Here is a 15,435-nt window from a genome sequence, read left to right on the forward strand (position 1 = left end):
CAGAGCATTGTTTAATTCAAAGTTCAATAATACATACTATACATACATATGTGTTGGGAGTGGTAGTTCTGCTTTTTAATCATTTAAGATATGACGACTACTGCATGGGCGATGGCGATTGCGAAGGCGTTAATTGAATTAACAAGATAACAAGAAGAATGGTAGGTGCGTCTGGCAACCGGACAGTGTCATAAAAAGTTGTGAAACGGTGCACTTTATAGTGCGATACGAGCAGTTTTGGGGTCGAAGGAAACGCTCGATTAGATTACAATACACATTGTCGGTAATGGCAATCAAAAGATATGCAGAAGCAGTCTGGGCAAGTCTTTTGGATAAATTCAGTTTTATTTTCGGGTGTGCTTCACTTCAGGGCTGGCAAATGCACATCAACACACTCAAGGCCATCAACAAACAGAGCGAAAATGCAGCTACCAGCCCTGGTTGAGAGTTCTCACAGCATCCACCTCTGTTGCATGATCCGTTGACGTGCCCATAAAAAAAGTTGAATAAAAAGTGAAAAACCGTTCGGCCGGCCCCCTTTGAATCAATTAAAGTGCAAGCAATTGATCGTGCGTTGATTGTTAGTGATTGTAAGTGAGAGAGAGAGAGAGAGAGAGAGAGAGAGAGAGGAGGGAGAATGTCAGCAGACAGCATCATTGAAGCAGACGCGTCATAAAATGGTGATAAACAACACACACCTACATACATACATATGTATGTGTATAAGTACATACATATGTACATATGTTAAATTTGCGAAGCTTTTTCGGCAGCTACATGGCATGCTGGAGAGCGCGAGAAAGCTCTTTATATAAGATACACGATACATAAATAGAACACGCAAAAACACATTTGAAATTTGGACTCACACAGACTATTGCAGTAATGGACAGAAATTGTTGTTGTCTACTATAATGCGGCCATATCCTTATCAGTGGTTATATTTCAAAATGCAATGTAAACACACCAGAAGCGCCAGCCACTGATGCAAATCTCATGGCAAAAAGAAAAAGTTATGGCATTGATGGCTGCAACCCTTTTACGCTCACTGCGCCGATACAAACATACGTCATAACATGCTGGAACTTCGCATCATACGAATGAGTGAGTGCGTACGAAATCGACGTGTTATATCCCGCCCACTGTGGACTAAAATTCAAACAATTCTATATTATCGGAAAATATTACAAACTTTGTGCTAAAAAAAGTGTCAATGAACAACTTGGGTAATTATTTTTGAAATACATTTATTGTAAATAAAAATAAGAAACATTTCATGTTTAATTCTACACAGCATGCGACGTCATCCAGAGGGAGCAGCGATTAATGGACCCGCGCAATGTCATGGCCTCTAGCTTCTTTGTACCAAGCGGCAAATCTGCAGAGTTTGTGAACTTTTGTACATTTTTTTAACGACTGGCAACGCCTTGCAAACGTATAAAAGTGCAACGCTCGAAAAGCTTTCATTGAGTTGGTCTAAGAGCGTTGCCCGGTGCTAGTCGTCGTTTGTTTCTCCTTCCCGTCAGATTCGATAAATTCAAGTAGCAAATCAAAATGTCCGCGTTCGTTGGCAAGAAGTACAAACTGGACAAATCCGAGGGTTTTGATGAATACATGAAGGAACTTGGTAAGTTGGTTATCAGGGTGTTAATTTTGTTGTTGCTTGCACCCGACTTTTCGATTTTGGTGGCACACGTGGTAGCTTACGTCTGCAATGGAGTAAGAAGTAGAGAAGGAAAACACGCCACCTAAAAAAGAGGCCGGCCGGCAAATAACTGCAATAGTGTGTATGTATGTGTGTGTGCGTGTGCGTGTGAGAGATGCGAAATCAATAAACTTAAGAAGAGAAGAAAGCGACGAAAAACGTGTTTGCCAAATTTTGTGGAACGCTTAAGCCATGACTCCAGTATATTTCGCTCGCTTCGCCCCTCTCTTTTAGCGCAGTCCTTCAACCAATAATTGTTCTTGCTCAATCGCTTCTATCGCTGCTATAAAGTGACCCGATTTCGATGAAACTTCAGAAAATAGTAGGGCAATTTAATTTTCTTTACAAAATTAGGCAGAAATCTTTTATAATAATGTGTTTGGTTGTATAGTTGATTTTTGCAGCGGTCGTTCATATACTATAGTAGCTGCATCATATAGTGTACAGTTTTTGACGAAACTTAGATAATTCTAGAGAACAAAATTGGCTGAACAATCTTAATAAATAAGAAAATTATTCCACTAAATGTGATTTTTCAATCGATTGCTCATTTGGTTGCTCTAAAAAGTAATGGGGGTATATTCTAACTACGTGTCCTCGCTGTTATGATTCATAAGTTTTCAAGGGTTATAGAGTAGAACCGAGGGATAAAGGCTGATCACCTATAATACGTGTTACATTTTGTGTTTCAACTTTCTAGTATATCGCTTAAACCTCCCGCCCCTCCGGTATAGGGTACGAAAAAAAGTACAGGTAACAATATACATGCACACATAAATATAAAACGAAAGCTTATCACAGTTTTGGGGGACTGAGGCAATAAACTTAAAAAACTAATTAAAATGAGACGTGTACTTTGGAACAAAGTTGTTAATTGACAACAAATTTGGAAAGTGTATAATTTTATCAGGCAATATGCATGACCGTAATTGCTTTAAATATTTCTTCTAGTTAGAAGAGACACCAATGGGCAATGGGGCGGACCAGCCAGTCTTGATTATGAAAGTTTTAGAAAGTTATGAACTTTGTTTAGCGTCTGTTACAAAATCTGATCTACTAGTCAAACTTTTGCCCTTGCGTCGGGCACGGCGCAAAGTCTAGACCCCACAGACCCCACACAGGCGGCCGTTAGCAGGGCGGCGCGCCCGGCCTGTGGGTAATTCGAGCAGTTAGGTGTGTGGGATATGGCAGGGTTTTATTTATTGCCTCTTATTGTGGTTTTCGGTTCAGATGCAACCACTGCCCAGAATCGCGAATAGCGATTGCGTCTCGACATGTGTGTGCGTATCAGTTTTCAAACTAAACACAAGCTTTGCCATTGGTATATAGCACACACATACGTATGTATATGAATAATCATGTAAATATATACTACAAATGTTTTTACAAGCCTGCACTTTCGACTCCAAAGTACTCGGACCCCATTCGAAGTGTGTGTTGGCGGCGCCGTTCTGCTGATTAGGCGACGCAATGGCGATTTCTATAAACAATTCAACTATTTACTCTAGCGGTTGTGTTTTTTTCGGTACCGGCAAGCTCGTCATTTGTTATCAGGCCTAGGTGATTTTTTGGATTCTGATTGCAAATATGATAAATTTTCATAGCGATTGAATTTTGATATTTCGTTGCTGGCGAGAATCAAACTTCTGCAAATTTCGCTTCCTTATCAATTGTCATAAAAAACGCATGACAAGTTCATAGAATTATGATGTCAATCAGAAATATTCATATATATATATACATATTTCGCCCAATATAGCGTAGCGCCCTTGAAAATAATGTTTTTTGTGCGAAGTTATAAACAATGTATGCAGGTGTGTAACCCACCAAGCCATATTTTTATTGGTCTATTTTGGGAAGGGTTCGGCGTCCTTTGATGATTATATATTTTATAACATCTAGCTTTTGGGAAGTAAGGCGCAGAGGGTATGCTTTGCTTACTCCAAGATAATCTTAATAGTATTCAAATATATAGATGTGGTGATAAGAACAAAACAATATTTAAAGTAATAAAATAAAGGCTATTAATGAATAAATACAATATTTGGATAACCAAGATAACATTTTTATTCAATTTACATAATATACCTAAACGATTTTGGAAAATTTGAACTCCAAAAAAGGCAAAAGAAGCTCCACAGCTTGTAGGAAATATCTTTAAAACTTGATACTGGTTCTTGTACTCTAATTTAGACTTAGCCTTGCTTTATTTCGGAAATCATTTAATCAACCTATAACAAATATATAAAATTTAAATACGTAATACTTAGGAACTCATAATCTTTATTTTAATTGCCAAATTATGTCATTAAAGCATTTCAATTATATTATAAAAAACTGCTTTATCTCCTTTTACTTTTGTTCAAACAAAATATAAGCTAATGAATCATCATGAACAATTTACGTAAACTAATGCGGACTTATGACTTACGAGTACTGTTCTCTAAGTAAAGAGGTATAGAGGAGGGAGTATAAAACCGTTATCGATTTATAGTTGGCACTCAAAAGTAACGTTTTTCTTTTCATAATTGGGCATTATCATAATTGATTTGTCCGTTCGATCGTGGCGTGTTCCCACAGCTGTATACATATGTAGGTTTGTCTGTATGATTGCACTCACCCCATATGGGGGGGCTATAAATGAATAAAGACGGTCAGATAACACTGGGGTCGCTATATTTAGGCTGACCAATTGATAGCTCGGATGTCGGTTCGCCCGTCTGCTTGCCCGCCTGCACAAAACGCACGCGATTGGGCCCCTATTGTGCGAGTGTGTGTGATGATCATTTAACCTTGAGCCGAAGCTGAAGCTGAGGGGCCACGGCCTGCATGGTGAGAATGCGACTTGTCGGGAACTTCATAATTTAGCTTTATTATTTTTAATTAAATACAATATGATTTGCATTGTGACGGAGGAGGTCTTCAACTTTAGCCAACCAGCAAAACTAATTGAGTTTATTGTTGCAGCGAATCGAGACAATACAAATCTGTGGCAATCCTGATTTAAAGAGAAAGAAGGACTATAACTACCTAACCTTTGACTTAACTGACCGACTAACTGACTGACTGACTGGCTGATTGGTAATCAACGCACTAGGAAAATGAAATGCGTCTAAAAGTTGTACGTTGTGCGAGAAATTCGATCCGCTAGTGAGGGAAAATCGCGATTACCATTACATATATTCAATCTTTCCAAAGAAAATAATCAATTGATAAATCGAGTTTAATAGGAAAGACTTTGTGTTAAAAGTTCCTCTCATATTCATGAATGCTCTCATTATGGTGCCTATCTGCAGTACGATTCCAGCAAGCAAGCCTCAATTCAGACTAATATTTGAACTTTCTGACCTCAAGTGTACGTATTATTTGTCACATTGATTTACAGGCGTTGGCATGGTGCTGCGCAAAATGGGTAACAGTGTCAGTCCCACTGTGGAGCTGACCCAGGATGGTGATACTTATACCTTCACCACAACCTCAACCTTCAAGACGTCCGCCATTTCGTTCAAGCTGGGCGAGGAGTTCGACGAGGAGACCCTGGATGGTCGCAAGGTGAAGAGCATCATTACGCTCGATGGCAACAAACTGACGCAGGAGCAGAAGGGCGATAAGCCGTCGACCATTGTACGCGAGTTCAACGACAGCGAGCTGATAACTGTAAGTGGTTTCTGATTGCCACAATCAGTACGAATATGTGTGATATAATTAACGCTCTACACGTCCCCCTTCTCTCCGCAGACCCTTACCATTGGCAACGTGAAGTCCGTGCGCGTCTACAAATCGGTTTAGGGCCAACGCGAGACTCCACTCCACTCCAATCGCACATCCACACACACGACTGAACATGAATTTAGTTCAATATATTAACTTTGCATTAAACAAACAAACAAACTAAGTTGTTCTACAACTATTATTGTTATTGATTAACAAACAAACAAAAACGCACTTTAACTCTTAATGTTAATTTAACAATGAAACTTTTTCAAAATGCCTTTGAATAAAACTAAAATTTAGAACTACCAACCAGCCAGCATGTTTCAATTACTTACTTCTCGATAATACGTATTTATGCGTACACTTAGACCTAAATCAAGTACCTTCGCCGTTAAATAGTTGGGTTCTGTTATTGCAAAAAGGTTTTGGGGTACAAGTAATTTGTTGTTACACAAAAAGGTCTTGAGATGCAAGTATCTCAAAAAGGTTTTGGGGTACAAGTAAAAAGGTCTTGAGATGTTAAAATCTTGGGTTCACTTTTCTTTTCAATTGAAAATTGTAGATTTTAAGCATATTTTTTTTTTTTATAATTTCGTGCTATAAACATTGGTACTATATTCACGCTATATATGCTTTACTTTGTATTTTTGTATCTTTTATTTATATTCTATTTTTCTGAGTGTAGCTACGATTCTTGACACATGTCTGCACATAAATAGGTGACTCAATAAACCATTCGTGTGGGTGTATAGTGGGTGGTAAGGCCGGGGCATGCGCACTTGAAACTCAGCTGACAACAGAGGACACCTTCCTTACCTCCCTTTTCCACAAACAAGGTGGGAAGGCAGCATTTGCTCAGTGAAGGGCATTTGGCTGGTTAGTTGGCATTCGTGCTTTGCCGGTCCGAGTGTTAAAATTCCCATAACTGCTGATTGAAAAGTTAGTAAATTGTTAATTTCTTCGGCATGCTGCTGTATTATAAATGTTGACAATATCGATTCGGTTGAGTGCTGAGTGTTAAGTGGTGTAGTGGGCCAGAAAAATAGTCTGATTTTTGCTACACGCACACAAATATAGCATTTATATAAAAACACATTCTCATATAATAGTACAGTGATGGGCATTGAAATGTGGAAGGCCAAACCTTAAAGGTATAACATTCACTTTTCATCAAAAGAACGATAGTGTTATGTAACGCATGTTTGTTAATTAAAACAAGTTGGCAGTCCAACGAGCAGATCCTCATACATTCCTTCTAAATATTTACTTAGCTGTTAAATTTTAGATTTGTTCGGGACTATATATTGCAAATTGTACCCAAAAACTCTTTTGAGGCGTATTTCACGAATTCTCTTCTCAACAGAGATTTAAAATGACGTACAATTGTTTTCTGATATCTAGGAAGTATATTTCCACACTGTAAATGAGTCATAAACTATGAGCTCGTCTGCCTGAAATTATTCCGTCGCTCAAGGAAGTTTAATTAGGATTATTATTTATAGCTTTTCGTCGTATTCCTATTCGTAAGATTGCTTTAAGACCTTGACAGTTCATTTGACCTTTTAGATGAGATTTTGGGTCTTAAAAGAGAAGCGTTAGGAGGGGGAATGTTGCTAGGGGGGTGATTTTCAACCTTAATTAATGATCCAATATTGAAGAATCGCATAATTATGGGGGGTTTTTTAATAGAAAAAGAAGAAAGAAATGTCCCGAAACTGAAAAACCGATTTCTTAAACTCCATTTAAGAACCCAGAACGATACATTTGTAAGCCTACAAGCAACAGGTAGTGTTTACAGATATGTATTATGTCATATATATTTTTTCGATATGTATGTTCAAAAGTTGTTCTTTGTATTGTCTAAAAAAAAAGCATAACAATAATAATTCTATGCCTTCGATTTGTCTTTTTTTTTCGAAATGCTAGTCTAATTTTAGGCTCAGCAGTAACGTATTTTACGCAAAGCTTCAAATTTTTGAATTTGTAAGTTTGGTTAAGCTTTTTCCAGCCAAAGCTTTCCAATGTCAAACTGGTTTGGCTTGTGAGAGAGCGGAGAGCAACGACCGCAGGGCCGGCTGGCTGGTCCGATCATTTGCCAGTATTTGTTGCTGCCTTAGCAGTAATTCCAGTATTGCGGCATAAATTCCTACAATAGAGCAAGTTGGACGGTTGGGAGGGGAGAGACTCTCTGTGGCTTTTGCCGGCAAATTTTTTTGACACTCATTTATGACGCGCATTGGTTAGCTTTTCTAACCATTTGTCTAGAGAGAACGGAGCGGGCAGTGAGTTGTTTACAAGTTTGCTCATATTTTTGCAGCTTGTTTGTTGTTGCTTGATTGGAAATTGGAATTTTTTATGGTGCTGCGACCGATCCACTAGTTGAGCCGCTGCCTTGGCCACGATCGCCCGTCCCCAAACCGACCGTCGCGCGTTCGCTGTTGTCGCATTCCAATTAATTCATTTCAAGAGATACGGCACTTTAAACATTTATTTTTGCGTTTATAACGTGAGTAACATTGCTCCAGTTAAATATTTACATTAATTTCAACAGTAAATATTGTTGAAAAGAAGGTAGACCGATTATAGAAAGCGTACGGGTGCTAAAAAGTGGTATATACTTGTAGAATATATATGTTTATAGTATTTTACATATACTACATACATACATATCTATGTTTGTATGTATTTGCACACTTCCAGCGCCAATTTATCGTAGTTTTGTTTATGTTGTGTTTATCCAAATCATATTCGATATCACGAATTTTGTCAAAACTTTACAATAAATATAAATAAATTGTAGACCATGAAAAAATAAATGTTATATAATCGTTTCAAATCGCAATTCTTTTCAAGTGCAAAGAGCAAATACTGATAATATGCAGCTCTTGTATTAGACTCTAATGAGGTTTTGGACTCAAATATGCATAACCTCAGGTACCTTTATCTGAACACCTTGTGAAATTATGAAGAATAGTTCAGTTTCTACAGATAATGCATAATATGTCACTGATAATGACAGTTTTTCACAAATGCTTGCCAGACAAGGCAGCGTGACAAAACTTAAATGCTCATTATCATGCGATCTTTCGTTAGTTTAAAAGCACTCACTAAATATATAGACACACATATGTACATTTGTACTTATGTACATACATGTTGTTGGCCAGACAATATGCCGTGAACTTTGGATTCAAGGTGAAATGTTCGTATCGGTAGCAACAAACATCTATAGCTAGAATGGACATTTCAGTTTAGTTCATTCATTGAATGAGATTTTGAATATTTTCACAGCATTTCACTTGAGTTTATCTCTAATCCATCACCATTGAGCTTTTAAATGAAAATCTATCGAAGCAACTTCGAATGCTATCGTTCAGTATCAAGTGTCTTTGCACGACTTTTGATCATGAAATGACATTTTGTGATTAACAATTGGATCTTCACATGTTTTATAAACGATCAACTATTGAATAACAACTGTTTGTTTGAGTCATTAATTGTCTATAATATTTAAATATCGAAGCAACTGCTTGAGATCACTATTATACTAATATTATATTGCAATTAGATCTTACACAATTCAAATGGGATAAGCGCTTTTTAAGGTTAATGAAATACAAATTTCAATCATTTTTTTGACAGTTCCAGTTTTTATCACCTAAATCAGTCTGTTTTAGTCACTCATTATCTTTAATATTTTCATCTGTCGAGGTACTTGCCTTGCGGTCAGACTTGCAAATAGTTTTCATGCAAATTTGAATTATCTTTTTAGTAGGCTTTGATATGTAAGCTTCGAAGAAGTTTATTGTTGCACAAAACAATACATATGCAAGTATAGAAACCTTAATGGTTTTTAATGAAGTAACATTTTATTCATGACCTGCTACTTGCGAGACTCTATAAGTCTCTATAAGTGAGCAAATGATTTGGCTGTCTGGGCGCAGATTTAGTCAATCTTTTTGTATTATTCAAATTTCTTGTGTTATTGTTAGGAATATATTTGTTCAGAATCTGAAAATAAGAAGCTACTTATAATTAATACTATAAACATATAGTATAATGCCCTGTTCTTTAATGATTTCTTCATTTCGTTCTTTCAGTTTTCATACAAGTATATAGTTTAGCTTATGCCGAGCATGGATCGTCAGAGCTTAGCCACATTCGTGAGTCCCTACAAATGCCGCCCCTGGATGACAAGCAGCGGTGCGGCTGCACCTAGCGGGGGTGGCAAGGGTGTGAAGGGTATTATTGCGGGCGGCATAACGGGCGGCATAGAAATCTGCATTACATATCCCACCGAGTATGTGAAGACACAGCTCCAGCTGGATGAGAAGGGTGCCAATAAGCGCTATAACGGCATTGCCGATTGTGTAAAGAAGACGGTGCAGCAACGTGGCTTCTTCGGACTATATAGAGGCTTGAGCGTCTTGCTTTATGGCAGCATACCCAAGTCGGCTGCCAGGTAAGTCCCCACCAAGCATAGCCCATAAACTAAGCTGATCTAATGCCATTTTTTTTGACAGATTCGGCGCCTTTGAATATCTGCGCGTGCACGCCGTGGACGAGAGGGGCCAGCTGAGCAATGCCGGCAAGCTGTTGTGCGGTCTAGGCGCAGGCGTCTGTGAGGCTATTTTGGCCGTCACTCCCATGGAGACGATTAAGGTGAAGTTCATCAACGATCAGCGCAGTGCGAATCCAAAATTCAAGGGTTTCGCTCACGGTGTCGGCCAAATTATCAAGGCCGAGGGTATTGGTGGCATCTATAAGGGTCTGACGCCGACCATATTGAAGCAGGGCTCTAATCAGGCCATACGCTTCTTCGTCATGGAGTCCTTGAAGGATCTCTACAAGGGCGATGATCGCAACAAGCAGGTGCCCAAGCTGGTGGTGGGTGCCTTTGGTGCCATTGCCGGTGCGGCCTCAGTCTTCGGCAACACCCCATTGGATGTGGTGAAGACCCGCATGCAGGGTCTCGAGGCTGCCAAATATAAGAATACTGCCGACTGTGCGCTCCAAATATTGCGCAACGAAGGACTCGGTGCCTTCTACAAGGGCACTGTGCCGCGTCTGGGACGCGTTTGTCTCGATGTGGCGATCACCTTCATGATCTACGACTCGTTCATGGATCTCTTTAACAAGTTGTGGAAGGACTAGGAGAGGCTGTGAGAGACCACAGATCTAGCAATCTAGTATGTAATCCTAACTACATGCATGTTAATTCTTTAGCTGACCTAGTCACGTGTTAAGATCGATGATCGCGGTACTACCATAATATTCCACTTAGCATTTTGTTAGTTACGTTAATTGAGTACGAACGTAAACTTATAGAGCATTTGGTTGCATTTACGAGTAATTGCTTGGACAGACCGAATTGTAAATAACGGATTCGAGATTTCGATAAATCCCATAAATAAAACTTGTAAACATTTTACGAATTTACAAATGAGTCTTGCATCTCCATAGATATATGAATTGAAATCCACAAACGTAAGTTCTATTGGTGGATTGTGGATTGTATTTGTCGTAATCGATGGGCACATTTGATTCCGAAATATGCCCATTGATTTAAACATTTCATTACTTTTTTATATAATCCATTCGCATATCCGATTTTCTTTTTATTCTTAATAGTTTTTCATAATTGTACAACTAATGAACGAATTTAAATGTGTTTCTACGAAAATTGAATTTCTGTAATTTTCCTGGAATTTATTCTTAAACTAGAAAAGGTTTAATTTCCGTTTTAAGCTGAAATCAAACATTTTCAAAAACACCAATATTGTATTTGGTTGCCTACTTGAAAATCAAAAGAAATGTTGGTATCCAAATATAATTATGATTAATATCAGCTCCTATTCATTAGACCATCAAGCTTCTCTGAAGCTTCACTCATACCTTATTGGTGTCTGTCCATAATTTAAATTAAATAGTAATTCTATTTTCCACAATTTTTAGGATTCCATCAACATACATTATCATTTGAAAACGAGATCTCTCCTTGCCATTATTTGTTTCATTATTTTTCGGCGATCATTCAGAGAATTAAATCAATTGCTTTCAAAATTGAATTCGATAAATACAATTCAGTACTTCGAGTGAAAATCAGGTAAGTAATTTTGTCTGCAATTTAAAAACTTTTATATATTTTCATAATTACTTGAGAAAACTTGGTAATTTTTTAACAATTAAATGACCTTGGATATGAGAATCTTCTATCATTGATCAGTGAGTTCAGATTTTCTAGTCTAAGGTTTCTTTTCCATTTGATTTATCATTGTTAAGTTATTCGAATCGAATGTCGATGTTAGCAATATTCAATGCTACAACTACTACTATTATCTCAAACAAAAAGTGGGAAATTGTGAATATTTTTTAGTAAGTAAAAATAATTAAAAGAAATTAGTAAGTAAAGCTAAGTTACAGTATATATTTATACATGAAGATCAGTAATATTTGGATTATAATTAAAGATCCACTGCATTCAGAAGACAAATAGAAAAGCTTTAAAGATCACTGAAGGAACAGTGCTTGGGGTTTTATTTAATTTTTATAAATAGAATTTAAACTGCTGATCTGGCTAATTATATTTACAAATAGTAGTCTAATATAAAAGAACGCACAAAAAAGTGGCCTATAAGGTTTTTATTCTTTTTGGGATTATCTACTCTACTACTAGTTCTTAATAGAAAGTGTCTGGAAAACTCGAATAATCAATATACTCGAAGAATATCGAAGATCGCTGAAGTTCAATCAGCGCTCAATCTTTAAGGTTTTCTTTCTTTTCTATGAGTTTAAATGGTAGTGGAACACATTTCAATGAGATCAAAAGAATATCAAAGATGCGATCAATTTTTAAATATTAGAAATGGTTTGAAACTTGTTGATGATTGCTTAACTTACCCTTCACATTGATAAATAATGATCAACGAACGATTCGACAACAACGATGTAGTATATTTTAAGGTGTCCGTATTTTATTTAACTCGGTCACTCGTTATCCAATTGTAACTACAAATTTGTATAATGCTTGCACCATTGTGAGATTGAACTAAACCTAAGAGGGAAGGGGGACGGGGGGAACTAACGCACCACATTCAAGGGTATTGTGGCATTTTTGCTGCTCAATATGCGTCCGAGCGTCTCCTCGAGTGGCGCCGACAGCTCATGCCAAATACATTTACCAATTATGGAGACCTCCTCGAGGGGCGGTCGAAAGGCGACGAGGACATTGAGACAAATACCATCGGTGCTCTCGTGTTCAGTTGTGTTGTGCTCCAGACTAAGAACTCCATGTGGGCGGTGCTGTGGGAGCTCGGCACCGAAAATCTCAATCATGAACTTGCGCAGCGTCGAGTGTAGACTCCGATTCGGATGCAGCTCCACTGTGGGAAAGTGGTGGGCGTTCTTCTCGCTTATTAAAATGTTCATCGAGTTGGTGGCACGTTTCCGGACCACGGCCAGCACCCGCAAATAGTTGCGTTTGTGTGGGTAGCGTGTGGGCAGCACATTCCCGTGGCACAACAACTGTCTTTTGGCCGCCTCCTCGCCGCTGGCCAGCGCATTCTGGTAGTAGGCGCGTCCGATATCGATGATGTTCAGTATGTCGTTGGCACGCAACGGCACTTCGTTCAGATTACGCACCCAACGGGCCTGTATGGACTCGGCATCGGCATCGGCGGGCGTCTTCAGTCTCCCGCCCGTTATGCGACCGGTGAGCACGAAACGAAACCATGAGCCGCCAGCCGTCTCGACGGCCAGCAATGTTGTCATCTCGGCATTCAGACCCGTTTCTTCGAACACTTCGCGTGCAGCGGCCTCGCATATCGTCTCGCCCCGCTCCATCCGACCAGCGGGTAAATACCACTTGCCTGTAAACCAAGAGAACAAGTTGTGGCCAAGATTTGTCAGAAGAATAACATATGTACTATGTGTGTACACATATGAATCATACAATGACGATCACTTCAATAGGTACACGACCTACCCATCCATAGGAACTCTAGCCCTACTAACTTTTTAGAGGTTTTTTTTATTTATGAACAGATTAAGGTTTTATTTGCATTAAAGAACTCGTTTTGTGATGAACATGTGGACCGTTTTAGAATTTCAAAATACTTCAACTCATTAGAATTGAAGATCTTTAGCGTGTTCTTATTATGAAATAAAATACTGCCGCACCTATTGATGTGATCATCAGTGTAGATGTATGGGATTGTACTTACCTGCACAGCTTTGTTTGGCCTCCTCGATCATTAGAACCTCATGCTCTTGATTGATGAGCACACAGGCCACAATGTACGTAACACTTTGTCCCAATATGGGTAAGAAATCAGATGTAGCTGATGGCTGCACTCCCTGCGCCTCGGCTGTGGCGTTTTGCTCTTTGAGCGTAAAGTCGCACAGTTCTGTAGTTATATCGCCCAGATCTTGACTATTCAGTATGCGTCGTACTTTCTCCTCAATCGAAGACATGATGTTTCAGTTTTCCAAATGCAGCGACGATACATATAATTAGCTTGCTCCCATTTATTGCCAACCGCACTCTAATAATGTGAAAGCAGAATTGTGCGTACACAGTTGTATGAAAAAAATAAATCAAATCAAAAACTATGCCAATTACACTTACAGCTCTAAGACAAAAGTCCGCCTCCGTTGTGTCTGGTATGTGAAATGGCGTTCAAATAACTTAAATTGGTGATAAACATGCTCGACGGCTATGCACACACATACATGGGCTTTATATACATATGTATATTTGTAGGTGTGTGTGTGTGTGTGTATTTACTTTATGCAAATTACAAATTCCCTAAGCGTTAGCGATTTAAAAATTTGTTTGGTTATTTATTTTGCTGGCGAGCCCAAGAGTTGCCAATTTAACTTCAAAATAAATATAATTGTCGATTAATATTTGTCTGTGTGTGTGTGTTTAAAGAAAATGCAAATTACAAATTCTTTATGCGTTATCGTTTTTTTTTTTACACCTTGCCGTTTTTGTTGTTGTTGTCAGCGATTTGTTTTTGTTTTGTTGCTAGCGAAAACGGAAACCCGAGCGCAAGAGTGGCTGAGATGTGACTGCTTTTCCATTGTAAGCTGTCGCGCCAATAAGACAGCAATAACAATAACAACAACAACAACAGCAGCAACGGTGACAACAACAATGCAGGCAATCAACTTTTTGTTGTTGCTGTTTACACACAGGTGTTCAGCGCGATACAAACATATGAGGTATGCCATTGCCCAGGTTCGTTATTCGTTGTTCTCTTGAGCATGACGTCACAATCAGCACTCGCTAGGCACACTCTGTCTCTCTCCCTCTGACTGGCATGTAATTTGTTTGCTCTCATGAGCTCTAATGTCAGAAATTTCGATGAATGATTGGTGATTTCGACAAAGAAACTACTGTCTTTGATATTAAGTTAACTTTATTTCACAACTGACAGACAAAACAGCAATAACAAACGAAGTGATCACACTTTTATTTCGGTTGACATTACCAATCACTAGCTGAAATTACCTGGTGAATGTGTCGAAAAGACTAGTTGATTGCTTTTCTTGCTTCTAAACAAGATTAAAATGTGACATTTTTGAACTCAACTGATCGACAAAATACAAACGACATCATATTTAAATTCTGGTTACGCGTCTAAGCTTATTGTGACGTATGTGCGTATCTTCGCAGTGAGAGTCGAAAAGATTCAGTCTAATGGCATACCTCATACAATTCGTAGCATGCCTGGTCGGCAGTCGGCTAACAACACACTTACACACACGCACTCAGAGTCTTTCTATTGATTCGAATAGATGTCAAAAAAGCCGCACTACAACTTTTTGTTGTTATAATTTATTTTAGTTTCGTGTTGTTTTTTTGCCAAGAGAAAGTGCAGTTTTTTGTTATTGTTGGCCAAACTTTGCTGCGCTTATAAACATTGTAGTTTTATAGCTTAGTTTTATTTATTTTGGCAATTATAATTGTAACCACACACTGTTTATGTTCTAATTCAAGAAATTGGTCCAAA

The 15,435-nt window shown here is 38.4% G+C and overlaps 3 protein-coding genes across 5 annotated transcripts; 2 read left to right on the forward strand and 1 right to left on the reverse strand.

Annotated features, from left to right (window-relative positions):
• The first annotated feature begins 1,469 nt into the window (after positions 1-1,469).
• LOC115623401 (probable fatty acid-binding protein) lies at positions 1,470-5,682 on the forward strand. The gene is made up of 3 exons (XM_030517710.1): positions 1,470-1,627; positions 5,091-5,362; positions 5,444-5,682. The coding sequence occupies exons 1-3, from the start codon at positions 1,555-1,557 to the stop codon at positions 5,492-5,494; spliced, it is 396 nt and encodes a 131-aa protein (XP_030373570.1). The 5' UTR covers positions 1,470-1,554; the 3' UTR covers positions 5,495-5,682.
• Positions 5,683-6,477: 795 nt separating this feature from the next.
• On the forward strand, positions 6,478-10,858 carry LOC115623709 (putative tricarboxylate transport protein, mitochondrial). Of its 2 annotated transcripts, none has more exons than XM_030518189.1 (3): positions 6,478-6,570; positions 9,520-9,881; positions 9,943-10,858. In XM_030518189.1, the coding sequence occupies exons 2-3, from the start codon at positions 9,547-9,549 to the stop codon at positions 10,571-10,573; spliced, it is 966 nt and encodes a 321-aa protein (XP_030374049.1). In that variant the 5' UTR covers positions 6,478-6,570; positions 9,520-9,546; the 3' UTR covers positions 10,574-10,858. The 2 variants fall into 2 exon arrangements, with proteins under 2 accessions (XP_030374049.1, XP_030374048.1); XM_030518188.1 differs by lacking the exon at positions 6,478-6,570 and adding an exon at positions 7,811-7,925.
• Positions 10,859-12,371: 1,513 nt separating this feature from the next.
• On the reverse strand, positions 12,372-15,435 carry LOC115623883 (8-oxo-dGDP phosphatase NUDT18). Of its 2 annotated transcripts, none has more exons than XM_030518434.1 (4): positions 15,184-15,435; positions 14,046-14,296; positions 13,642-13,962; positions 12,372-13,287 (listed from the first exon to the last, which is right to left on the reverse strand). In XM_030518434.1, exons 3-4 carry the CDS (start codon positions 13,889-13,891, stop codon positions 12,500-12,502), a joined length of 1,038 nt encoding a protein of 345 aa, XP_030374294.1. In that variant the 5' UTR covers positions 13,892-13,962; positions 14,046-14,296; positions 15,184-15,435; the 3' UTR covers positions 12,372-12,499. The 2 variants fall into 2 exon arrangements, with proteins under 2 accessions (XP_030374294.1, XP_030374295.1); XM_030518435.1 differs by having other exon boundaries at positions 14,040-14,296.

This window comes from Scaptodrosophila lebanonensis, unplaced genomic scaffold (assembly GCF_003285725.1).
Source record: "Scaptodrosophila lebanonensis strain 11010-0011.00,11010-0021.00 unplaced genomic scaffold, SlebRS2 tig00000053-arrow-pilon, whole genome shotgun sequence".
Lineage (NCBI taxonomy): Eukaryota > Metazoa > Arthropoda > Insecta > Diptera > Drosophilidae > Scaptodrosophila > Scaptodrosophila lebanonensis.

What these genes read in the sequence shown, in the direction of transcription:
- LOC115623883 (XM_030518434.1), bottom strand. Translation starts at nt 13,891, where the DNA reads ATGTCTTCGATTGAGGAGAAAGTACGACGCATACTGAATAGTCAAGAT. An exon ending in GGCCAAACAAAGCTGTGCAG is followed by an intron (nt 13,288 to 13,641) that starts GTAAGTACAATC and finishes CTTGGTTTACAG; the next exon opens with GCAAGTGGTATTTACCCGCT.
- LOC115623709 (XM_030518189.1), top strand. Translation starts at nt 9,547, where the DNA reads ATGCCGAGCATGGATCGTCAGAGCTTAGCCACATTCGTGAGTCCCTAC. An exon ending in ATACCCAAGTCGGCTGCCAG is followed by an intron (nt 9,882 to 9,942) that starts GTAAGTCCCCAC and finishes TTTTTTTGACAG; the next exon opens with ATTCGGCGCCTTTGAATATC.
- LOC115623401 (XM_030517710.1), top strand. Translation starts at nt 1,555, where the DNA reads ATGTCCGCGTTCGTTGGCAAGAAGTACAAACTGGACAAATCCGAGGGT. An exon ending in TGAATACATGAAGGAACTTG is followed by an intron (nt 1,628 to 5,090) that starts GTAAGTTGGTTA and finishes ATTGATTTACAG; the next exon opens with GCGTTGGCATGGTGCTGCGC. An exon ending in ACGACAGCGAGCTGATAACT is followed by an intron (nt 5,363 to 5,443) that starts GTAAGTGGTTTC and finishes TTCTCTCCGCAG; the next exon opens with ACCCTTACCATTGGCAACGT.